Source organism: Camelina sativa, chromosome 1 (assembly GCF_000633955.1).
Source record: "Camelina sativa cultivar DH55 chromosome 1, Cs, whole genome shotgun sequence".
Taxonomy (NCBI): domain Eukaryota; kingdom Viridiplantae; phylum Streptophyta; class Magnoliopsida; order Brassicales; family Brassicaceae; genus Camelina; species Camelina sativa.
Genome location: NC_025685.1, coordinates 22,061,779 through 22,072,838, shown reverse-complemented (window position 1 = coordinate 22,072,838; position 11,060 = coordinate 22,061,779). Strand labels below are relative to the sequence as shown.

At 38.4% G+C, this 11,060-nt stretch overlaps 3 protein-coding genes across 3 annotated transcripts in view; 1 reads left to right on the top strand and 2 right to left on the bottom strand.

Annotated features, from left to right (window-relative positions):
• LOC104710712 overlaps positions 1 to 3,976 on the top strand; it is a 9,488-nt gene extending 5,512 nt beyond the window's left edge. The window contains exons 7-16 of the mRNA XM_010427354.2: positions 1 to 760; positions 865 to 962; positions 1,055 to 1,114; positions 1,196 to 1,284; positions 1,702 to 2,169; positions 2,274 to 2,348; positions 2,522 to 2,592; positions 2,693 to 2,750; positions 2,853 to 3,075; positions 3,168 to 3,976. Of these exons, the coding sequence (XP_010425656.1) occupies positions 1 to 760; positions 865 to 962; positions 1,055 to 1,114; positions 1,196 to 1,284; positions 1,702 to 2,169; positions 2,274 to 2,348; positions 2,522 to 2,592; positions 2,693 to 2,750; positions 2,853 to 3,075; positions 3,168 to 3,790 (2,525 nt within the window). The 3' untranslated portion in view covers positions 3,791 to 3,976. The remainder of the gene's footprint in view (positions 761 to 864; positions 963 to 1,054; positions 1,115 to 1,195; positions 1,285 to 1,701; positions 2,170 to 2,273; positions 2,349 to 2,521; positions 2,593 to 2,692; positions 2,751 to 2,852; positions 3,076 to 3,167) is intronic.
• On the bottom strand, positions 4,470 to 6,221 carry LOC104701332 (UBP1-associated proteins 1C-like). Its single transcript, XM_010416999.2, has 6 exons — positions 6,032 to 6,221; positions 5,859 to 5,933; positions 5,638 to 5,768; positions 5,036 to 5,408; positions 4,813 to 4,920; positions 4,470 to 4,714 (listed from the first exon to the last, which is right to left on the bottom strand). The coding sequence occupies exons 1-6, from the start codon at positions 6,116 to 6,118 to the stop codon at positions 4,652 to 4,654; spliced, it is 837 nt and encodes a 278-aa protein (XP_010415301.1). The 5' UTR covers positions 6,119 to 6,221; the 3' UTR covers positions 4,470 to 4,651.
• Positions 6,544 to 9,806, bottom strand: LOC104701323 (UBP1-associated proteins 1C-like). The gene is made up of 6 exons (XM_010416990.2): positions 9,640 to 9,806; positions 9,480 to 9,554; positions 9,198 to 9,304; positions 8,845 to 9,024; positions 8,404 to 8,613; positions 6,544 to 7,883 (listed from the first exon to the last, which is right to left on the bottom strand). The coding sequence occupies exons 1-6, from the start codon at positions 9,724 to 9,726 to the stop codon at positions 6,704 to 6,706; spliced, it is 1,839 nt and encodes a 612-aa protein (XP_010415292.1). The 5' UTR covers positions 9,727 to 9,806; the 3' UTR covers positions 6,544 to 6,703.

Below are 11,060 nucleotides of genomic sequence, written 5' to 3'. Positions count from 1 at the left end.
GGTCAAACATTCATGATGAGTTCAATTCTTCAAGTCTGGTTGCAAATACAAAAACAAATGCTTCAGTTCGTGGGCCTAGGTCAGGATCGGGACTACCACCAAAACTGTCTCCAGGGCTCCATAACACTCCGTCCCCAATTGAATGGGATATCTCTGGCTGTACGAATAAGCCTCCAACATTGTCAGGGGTTACACATCGCAAGCGTATGACATCAAATCGGTCTTCATCACCACCTGTGACTCAGTGGGCCAGTCAAAGACCACAAAAGATATCTCGGGTAGCAAGAAGGACAAATTTAGTGCCCATTGTTTCTAGTAAAGATGAAGTTCCCTATTCTGATAATATATCAGATGCTGGTTGTAGCGAAACTGGGTTTGGATTGCATAAACGCTCACCAGCTGCTTCACCTCAATTGAAACTAAAAGGTGAAAGCAGCTTCTCCCCAGCAGCCTTATCAGAAAGTGAAGAATCTGGCCCCCCTGAGATCAAGTCTAAAGACAAGGGTAAACAGTCTGATGAGGTTGATGGGAAAGCTGCACAGAATATTCCTAGAGTGTCCATCCCTGCTTTACAATCAAGAAAAAGTAACAAGCCTGCCGCTGGTGAAGAGAATGGGGATGGTGTGAGAAGGCAAGGAAGGACAGGCCGTGGCTTTTCTTCAACTAGGTCTCTTAACCCAATGGGAGTAGATAAACTTAAGAATGTTGGAACAGCGAAACATCTTCGCAGTGCAAGACCTATTTTTGACAAGAGTGAAAGGTAGAGATCATTCTTATCATTCACGTACTCTTAAATTTCTTTCTTGTATGATTGTTGGACTCCATGGTGTTTATCTCATAGATTTCTTTATGAGTTCTGTGCAGTAAGGTGGGTCGTCCACCCACTAGGAAACTATCTGATCGTAAGGCTTACAAACGCCAGAGAGCCACGGCAACAAATGCTCCAACACTAGATTTTCATGGTAAAACAAGTTCAGTTTAATAAGAATTGCTCTTTTGGATGGAATTATTTATTAATTGATTCCTTTATTCATGGATTGGTTACATTTCTTAGTCGGCTCAGATGATGGCCGTGAGGAGCTACTAGCGGCTGTCAACTCAGCTGTAAATTTTGGTAAAATGTTTTTTCCTTGGTCACTCTTATGATGTGTACTGAGTTTTTGTTTCTAAATTAATTATCTTGTTGTTGATGCAGCTCATAATTTTCCCAACTCTTTCTGGAAGCAAATGGACCGCTACTTTTGCTATATATCTGATGGTCATATCAATTTCATGAAACAACAGGTGATACCTTTTACTTCATTTTCAGATCTCATAGTGAAGGATTTGAGTTGACAGATATATCTTTGTTGGGTCTCCTGAAGTAATAGTCTAGTTATTTTTCTGTGTTTTTTTTTTTTATCACAAGTGTAGTTGGTTAGGAATGTGCTACAGGGAAAATTAGGGTTTGTATTTATATTTGGACAAGAGTATAAAAAATCTCACTATGCATTGCTGCCTAGGTATCTATCTGCACCCCCACTTTCGTAAATGTAAAGGGAAAGGAGGAAATCCCAAAGAAGTAGAATAATTGTGTCAAGTGTCTGTTGGAATTGTTTTCATATCTTATTTGATAGCAATATTTGCAGTGCTATGGAACTAATCATGTCAACACATTGAAGATAGTCAATAATGTAACGTTTATTAAACCTTCTCTTTCAGGGAGAAATTTCCTCCATGGATCCTCCGCCTGTTTTGACATCCTCTGACTTTGATAGCCGTGTATGTCCTGAGGAATTTGCAACTAGCAGGGTGGATTCCAAGGCTTCTCCACTTTACCAGAGACTGCTATCAGCTTTGATTTCTGAGGACTCGGTGGGTGGAAATGAAGATTTACAAGTTAATGGATTTGGGACCATGCATGATCATGACGATGACTCAGAATTCAGTGTTTTGAATAATATGGAGTTCAATGGGTTTAAGAACAATGAAAGGCTGGAACTTGATGAATCAGAAGATGATGAGTCTGCAATTTTGTTCAAGGGTGTTAATAAGTTAGCACACCACTGCAATGGCAAATTTCCAGATAATTCACCCATTGACTTCTTAGACATTGAATATGATAAATTGGGGATAGATGAAAAGATATATCTGGAAGCCCGATCCATTGGAATATCCTTGGAACCAATGGTATACAGTCTATCTTAGTTACTTAGAAACCTATTACTGCTATGTAATTTTGGCTCTTACTGAATTTCTTGCGGCTTGATATATTGTTCTTGTGTTTCTTACAGCCTAGTATCTCAAACGTGGAGGATGAAGGGATTGCTGACGAAATTAAAAAGTTGGAGGAGGCTATCTGCAAGGAGGTCTCTATTTATGTTATATTGATTCATATTGCCTCCTTTGAGAGTTATTAAGCACTTAAGAAGCATTCTGATGTTTCTTAAGGATCCCTTGTAATAGGACAAAAGCAATATCCTTGTGTCCCATGTTACTTTCTCTAGACACCGTTTGATGGTCTCTATGTTATTTTTCTTAGGGTTCCAAGAAGAAAAAGATGGTGGATAGGCTACTAAAGCCTGCCATAGAGATGAAAGAACTTCAGGAAAAGTATGAATATTCCCTTACTCTGCTTTTTAGGGCACGCCATTGTGGATCTAAATTATGATCTGACGGGTTTTCATCTGTATTTGTTTTTCCCTTTCCATAGGGAGCTTGATCAGATTGGTTATGATAAGCTCATCGAGATGGCATATGAAAAGAGCAAGGTAAACTGAATTTTCTTAAAGTCGGCATCTTTGTTTTGCATCCTTAGTAATTCCAACTTATTCTGAGTTATTTGTTGACAACTCTATTTCGTTCTTTTACAGGCTAGTCGGCGTCATCACAACGCTGGTGGGAAGAATTCCAATAACAGGATTTCAAAGCAGGCTGCATCGGCTTTTGTTAGAAGGACACTTGAACGATGCCATCAATTCGAAAAGACGGGCAAAAGCTGCTTCAGTGAGCCTGAAATTAAGGATATGTTCATTGCCAGGTTGGCAACAGCCGAAGATACTCTTATGGATAAGGAGTGTAATCCGTCGACTTCAAGTACGATCTATTGCCTGTATAAAAATAACGAAATCTCTTTTTAAATCCATGTTCTCATAGCTAATTTGTATCTCTCTTTCTTTCCCTGACAGCACCCATGGGCTCACAGCCAAGCTCTTCTTTGGCACGCACTGGGCAGAACTCGGAGAACTATGCCAGTTATGTTCTACCATCTGAAAATGCTTTATTAGAACAAGCGACGGGGAAAGAAGATACAGCATGGTCCAATAGGGTGAAGAAGAGAGAGTTGCTGCTTGATGATGTTGGCATCGGGACACAACTCTCAAGTAGTATAAAGGGGAAGAGAAGCGACAGGGACAGAGATGGGAAAGGGCAGGCTTCGTCTAGAAGTGGAGGAACCAATAAGATTGGCCGGCCTTCGCTGTCCAATGCTAAGGGTGAAAGAAAAACGAAAGCAAAACCAAAGCAGAAAACAACTCAGATATCTCCATCTGTTAGGGTCCCGGAGCAACCCAAACCATTATTACCAAAACCGAATGAAGTGAACAGCGAGTATAATAACTTGGAGGCACTGGAGGAGACAGAGCCAATTCTCGACTTATCTCAGTTACAAATACCAGATGGCTTAGGAGATTTTGATGCGCAACCAGGTGATATTAGTTCATGGTTTAACATGGATGACGAAGAAGAATTCGATATCATGGAGCTTGGAATACCAATGGATGATCTCTCAGGCCTGAACATAAAGTTATGAAGTTACCTCTCCTTCTCTCACTTTATCTATCTGTATAGTCTTTTGTTGGTTTTACTAGTTGACAACAACAACAAAAAAAGCATAAGGTAAAAGAAAATTTTTGCTTCCTTGGGCGAATAACCAACGCAGGAAATTGGTTATTTGGATGTTAGCTCCAGAAAATTAGGTCATATAGATTCTTTTCTTCATCATCTTCTTCTTCTTCTTAGGTTTTCTTTTTACCGTCTTCTTATCACTCCGATTTCTCCGGTGGCGGGTTGATAGTTAACTTCTGGCTGTAAAAAAGCTGTTGTGGCGGAAAGAAAGAAAGGAAAAGGGGAGTGATGATGGTGATGTTGTAGTGATATATATGTATACATATAAATGGAGGCTCTTCTTTGAACTTTTGGGTTCTTTTTTTTTTCTTTTTCTTTTTGTAGTTTTAATTACCTCAGGACCGTTACCCATCTCTGTACATACATTTTATGTTCCTTAATAAAATTCGAAAATTCAGATTTTCTGTCACAGTTTTGTCATACTCTTCTCTTCACCATCTTCATGTTATGGTTAAAGTGTTTCTAGTAACCTTTAATATTTGTAATGTAAAAGGTAAGATGAGTTCAAGTTTAGAGTTGGAGAAGGAAGAGTTTGATTTGATTTCTGATATTATAAGCTTGTGTTTGTTTGTGCAGTATGTAAAGGGGTTAAACGTTCAAAAACTGGATTTTGGAGCCTAAAATATTAGTCAAGAAAATAAAATAGGATAGTTTGATGAAATTCCACATTTGGCACAGACAGTACTAGCAATTCATATGACAAACTGTGACGGGTAACCCCGATTTGAATAGGCATGTTACCAATGGTTTGGCTCAAGAACTAGATTCAATCTTTAGCCACAAGTTTCACATACTTCCCGTCAACCGTGAATCTAGAGCTCGAGTTCACCTGTAAGATTGTGGAAAAACAAAAAGACTTTATTCAGAAGAACTTTCTAAAGCAGGGAATAGATTCGTTGTGTATTATGCAGCCGAGATTTTCCTGACCTTTAGCTCTAGTTCTGCCTTGAGCTCAGACTTGTTTATGCTTGAATCCACCAGAGATTCTAGAACGAGCTTTTTCAGTTTCTTCATCTTCAAAGTTTTATCATCGTTCTGTATCAATACAAATTCAACAATGTGTTATTGCATTAGTAATAATGGAAACTGCAAGCTGCAAACAAAAAAAGGGTTAAAATCGAAAACCGAAACTGAGGGAGAGTTTACGTACAGACTTCAAAGCCGATGTGATCAACTTCTTCCAATTGATTTTCTTCTCATGGTCCTGTTTCTTCGCTTTCTTTAGTTCACCTCCTTTTGCTTCTTCGGCTTGAACTACCTCACCTTTACTTGTTTCAGCCAAAGTCTCTAGCTTTCTCTTTTTCCCAGCATGCGAGTCTCCATTTGCAACACCGGAGGAGGGGACAGGTATATCCACTTGCTTCTTTTCGGAATCACCAGTAGAAGCATTTTCGCTTCCATCCTTCTTATCCACCGTGGATTGTTGTTGTCTAGCATGGAAGGCTTTTGCTTTTCCTCGGTGCTTCTTCCCATCCGCATGGGCAAGCAATGTCTGCTGGCTAGTAGCTTTTGTGTAACATATACTGCAACCAAATACATAAATTACTCAAAAGCATGTCCTCACAAAATCTCACCAAGAGTCAACAACACGCACAAACAACAATACACTCTAAAAACTAAAGTCTACATTCATCTCTATCATTCGAAAGATACAACCAGCCAGTGTAGACACAAACCTCAACACATCAAAACTGCATCCATGTCTAAACCGAAGAAAACACAAGGTAAAGTCCAAAGATGTAAATAAATTACCTACAAAACCATGGATATCGGTTTGATAAGCCGACATTAATATCAAAATCAGGCTGTTGCTTGGAGCTGTCCTTTGGCTTTGCAGGTGTGCCATTAGATGACTTTGACTGCCCTTTTGGACCATACTTCTCCTAAACACAGAAACAAAGCTTCAGTCTTTTTAAATCCAAAAACTAAAATTCAAACCAATTTGTTTCCGTAGAGAATGATAAATCACTTACAGCTTCAGTAATGCATTGGTTATGTCCTTGTACACTATCTTTCCCAAACATTTCTCCACAATCGATGCACGATAACTATTCATAAGCACCACAACAAACGAAAGAGACTTAGCAGAAACAATCATCATACAGTTTCGATTTCACCAGAAGAAGAACAACAAAAGAATCTTTACCTTTGTGGCACTGCACATCCTGAAGTGAGTCGGGAGCTTTGGCTTCTTCAGATTCTCTCCACAGTCCTCGCATTGAAACCAAACCATCGTGTTCCTCTTCCGATGATCGAATTTGAGATTTGTGCGAAAAAAATTTAGCAGAGAGATCAAATTCTGGGTATAAAGATTGGGGTACAGCTAGGGTTTTAGAACGGCTTACAACAATGAAGAGTTTGTTTATTGAAGTGTCAGACGACGCGCTGTTTTTGAACACTAAAAACGACATGGTTTCTTAGTTTTCTTTTGTAAAACGACAAGCGCGCTATGAGGGGAAATTAATTTTGTGGTCTAGATATACAAACCGAACCAAACCGAGTCAATCAGTCAGAATTCAGTTACAAAATTTATATTTTCCAAAAAAAAAAATTACAGACAGGTTTAACTGTATTTAGTAAGTTTAAAGAGGTCAATTATTTATTCAACTTTATAGTTATTTTTATCCAGAAAAAAAAAAAACAAACAAAACCCAAAAAAAAACTCTAATTTTAGTTTGGTTATATTCACAGAACTCGAAAACCGGAAATTAGTTTTTCTGGCTTCATGATAGATTTCATAAAGACACCAGATGAATTAATAGCCTAACCGTAGATTAAAAAGTCTACTTGAAATGAAAGCTTCACCAATTGATCTCAGCTACCTCTGATACCAAGCATGTTCGCTATCACCAAAATATTGCCCTGTCATGCCCATATGGTTAGGTGGTGGCAACATCGATCCCTGGTTCATCATCATACCCGAACCAAACATACAATAGTTTGGTTGACCAGCTACCATTTGATTACCAGGCAATGCACCATACATCGGGTCAAAATCAGCAAGCTGAGAGTGTCCGTAAAAGGGTATGTTCTGTCTGTACATGTCCATAGCCTGTTGCTGGTGCATATTCTCGAGTGCATACCGGTGAGGCAGTTCAAGCCCTGGGAACGTCACTTCACTCTGATTAGCCATCTGAGTTAGATCAATCTTCACCGGCTGATTAGCCATCTGAGTTAGATCAATCTTCACCGGTTCAACCATATCTTGCACCTTTCCAGCCCCAGACGGCTTCTTTGATGCTAGGTTACATACCACTATGCGGTTGTACAACCTCTTCTCTGGATTTCTCAGTGCCTCTCTTGCTCCCTTCCGCGTCTTGAACAACACAAACCCGTAGCCTTTACCTCTTCCAGTGTCCTTGTCCATGACCACCGAGCACTCCTCTATCTCCCCATAGGACTCAAAAGCGGCCTTGAGGTTCTCGTGCGTTGTGTCCCATCCAAAGCCACGCACAAATATATTGCGCTGAGCGATGTCACGTTCCGCCGACTCAATGATGGCAGAGAACAATCGAGAGCCCTTCTCGGCAGTCTTGTATACGAGGTTGACAAGCTCTTCCTTCGAGTAAGATACCAACAGCTGCTTGATGTCTTCCTTTTCATACTCAAAGTCAGAGTCTGGCTTAGTCTCCTGATTTCCCTCCCTCTCACTGTCTTGCTTTTTGGCTTTATTTCTTTCACTCTTTTCCTCACCCCCTCCTTTCGCTTCTTCGGCCTGAATTACCTCCCTGTTCTCTGTTTCATCGAAAGTCTCTAGCTTTCTCTTTTTGTCAGCCTGTGAATATCCATTAGCAACACCTGAGGAGACAGGCAAATATACTTTATTCGGCTCGAAATCACCATCATAAGCATTTTCAATTGTATTCTTCTTATCCACCGTCGGTGTTTCTAATTGTTGTTGTTGTTCAGCAAGAAACCATTCAACATTCGCTCGGTGTTTCTTCCAATTGGCATGAGATAACAAAGTCTGCTGGCTGGTAGCCTTTGTGTTACACAACCTGGAACCAAATAGACATATTCAAAGCATTAACTCTTCCCTGAGAAAACTGATAAGAACGAACATAAAAATCATCTCTATTTATTATTACAGTACACAATCAAAGAGAAATCCATGAAACCATAACAATGATGCAAAACTGACCATATACACGACTCCACTCAATAGCTGATGCACATCCTACTTAGAATTATCCTAGTCACAACTAGCCTACTCAGGTGGCAATGGCATCATTGGCATGTAGATTTGGTGAGCACTCTTACTAAGAAAACGGATAAACAAGGCATTTGCAAATGCCAATTCATTTTACACCAAGTTTCAATAAGTCTTTGACCTATCCAAAGACAGAAATAAAAGGTTCTTCTAAAATGACACTATTATACTCCTAACAATTGTAGACCAGCCTCAATTATTTCATAATTAACATATCAGTAATCTCACATCAAAAGTGCATATTCGTTTTTCTAACGTGATAAATATAGGAAATGGCAGTGAAAAGGTGAAAGATGTGAAGAGATTACCTACAAAACCATGGAGGACGGTTGGATAACTCGACATTTATATCAACTTCGATCATCTGTTGATTTGAGTTGTCCTTCTTAATCGTGGAATGTTGTTTTGATTGTCGTTGCTGTTGTTCAGCATCAAACCGTTTGACCTTCGCTTGGTGTTTCTTCCCATTGGCATGGGACAACAAAGTCTGCTGGCTTGTAGCGTTTATGTTACACAAGCTGGAACGAAATAGATAAAAACATTTAATGCATGTTCTCATAAAATCTCACCACAAGAGAGCACACAAACAACAATACATTACGAAAGTCTCCACCAGTATTACCTAAAAAAAAAAAAAAAAGATAAGAGTTCTTTTAGACTGATTTTATTGTACTCGTAAACAATGTAGTCCAACCTCAGACAATCATAGAAATACAGAAAATGGAAGGAAAAGTGAAAGATGTAATTACCTACAGAACCATGGATAGTGTTTTGATAAACCAACATAGATATCTAAGTCGGGCTGTTGTTTTAAGTTGTCCTTATCATCTGTTGGTTGTTCAGCAACCTCTTTTTCTTTCTCTCGGTGTCTCATTCCAGAGACATGGGCAAAATAATCCTGCTCGCAAGTCATATTTGCATCACATAAGCTGCAAATAGAAAAAAAAATCAAGTCATTTTCCTCATAAAACCTCACCACAAGAAAGCACTCACAAACAAACACTACGTTATGGAGCAAAGTCTCAATTAGTCAAAACCTCGAATATAGGATTTAACTTGATTAAATAGACAATGGAAGGATGACTAAAAGATGTGAGAGTACCTACAAAACCAAGAAGGACTCACGAATAACTCGCCATTTATATCGAAATCGAGATGATTTCGTTTCGAATTGCGGAAATTATATAGCCCCTTTGGACCATATTTCTCCTAAATACAGAAACAACACGAAATAAATCTTTAACCTCTTCAAGAAAATACATAACTAAACCTAAAAGGCCAAAAAAAGATTCCATAGAACGCAGAACCATTTAGGGATTATAACATCATCAAACAGAAACAGGACGAGATGATTTTGATAGAGATTTGATTCGCAAATACTTACCGCTTCGGTGATGCACTGATTATGATAGTGAACACTATCTTGCGCAAACATGTTTCCACAGTCAAGGCAAGATAACTGATCATGACGAAGATTCGAAGATATCATCAGGATTCAAGAGAGAGAGATTAAAGAGAAGAATCATCGGAGAAGTAGAGTGTACCTTGGTGGCACTGCACATACTGAAGTGCTTTGGTAGCCTTGGCTTCTTCAGACTCTCGCCACAATCTTCGCACTGAAACCACACCATTGGGGGAATTTGGGATCGATCGATTAGAATTGGGGTAAAAGATTCAATTCAATTGTCCCTTTGAATTTGAATTGAAACCCTTCTTTTTCCAGAGGGTTTGATGAATTTATTTTCTAACTACGTGTTGTTTCCCGACACTAGAAAACGACATGGTTTGTTACTTTATAACAATAAAACGGCGTCGTTTGCTTTTGAATTTTTTTGTTAAATGAGAACACTTCAGACAAGAAAATAAAAATCCTCGAGCAATCATTTGAAGTTGGATTTCGAATCACAGACGAAGAGTGTGTAATGTGTTTGAACAATTGCATCAAATTTCTTCCAAAAGAGTATCAAACAGAAATAGAAATAGAAAAGTAGACGGAGATAATATACAAGTAGCTCATAGCAATGGATGACCTAATTTAAGTGTCTTACTCCCCAGGGTAACCCTTAAGGACATCCATCACGGCTCCAAAATCTGCATTCACTTCAACCGGGTGATTTGAGAACCGGCAAGCCATATCGGGTGTGACTTTTTGAGTGGTAATCGATCTTAGGCTGGATGAATTTTTAACCCACGAGCACTGAGCAGCACTCACTACCACGGTCCGATCAGTTGGTGCAATCATGATCATATACATAAATTTCATTCGTATATAGTAATTGAGACAAAACTCAGTTTTTTAAAAATCTCGAGGACTATATCAAGTGACAAAACACTATTTTTTTTGGATTTTTAAATCAGTTAAAATTCTCAATCCATCAAGCATTCTTTTTAACGCTCTTGATGACTTTGACTTACACTAGTTATAATAGTCTCAAAACTAAAATTATATCTTAAACTTTATTTTCACCAAGTAGTAAAAAGTCGGCTAAGATATTATTAAATAAAGCTGGACTTGGGTGTCACAAAGTTCTCAGGGGTTTAAAGATTTATTCATGCAGGAAAATTGATTAGATAAGTCATAGGAACTCGAATCACATATATATATATATATATAATATAATTTATCAAAGGATCAATTACCTATGCTATGTACATGCAAGCAACTTTAATTACTCAACTTTTACAGGCAATCACACAGTAACATACACGAGTAATATTCGATTAACATTCACAAAACTAAGCTCATCTATATAAGACAGTTTAGGAAATAAAACATTTAAATACTTTTGTGGGTTTATCAAACTTTTATATGGTAGTATGTTACTAAGTGGCTAAGCTCTAAGCAACAAGCAATATGAACCTTTAGTTTTTGAAATGTTTGTTTTTTTGTGAAAATGCCAAACTATGTACTTACATATACTTGCGTTTGCCATAAATCTGATTTAGATGAAAAAAAAAAAAAAAA

Coding starts and splice junctions, on each gene's coding strand:
- LOC104701323 (XM_010416990.2), bottom strand. CDS start 9,726: ATGGTGTGGTTTCAGTGCGAAGATTGTGGCGAGAGTCTGAAGAAGCCA. Junction 8,614..8,844: donor CACTATCCATGGTTCTGTAG/GTAATTACATCT, acceptor ATTTCGTTCCAG/CTTGTGTAACATAAACGCTA. Junction 7,884..8,403: donor CGTCCTCCATGGTTTTGTAG/GTAATCTCTTCA, acceptor ATTTGGTTCCAG/GTTGTGTAACACAAAGGCTA.
- LOC104701332 (XM_010416999.2), bottom strand. CDS start 6,118: ATGGTTTGGTTTCAATGCGAGGACTGTGGAGAGAATCTGAAGAAGCCA. Junction 5,769..5,858: donor ACCAATGCATTACTGAAGCT/GTAAGTGATTTA, acceptor TTCTGTGTTTAG/GAGAAGTATGGTCCAAAAGG. Junction 4,921..5,035: donor TCACATCGGCTTTGAAGTCT/GTACGTAAACTC, acceptor GTATTGATACAG/AACGATGATAAAACTTTGAA.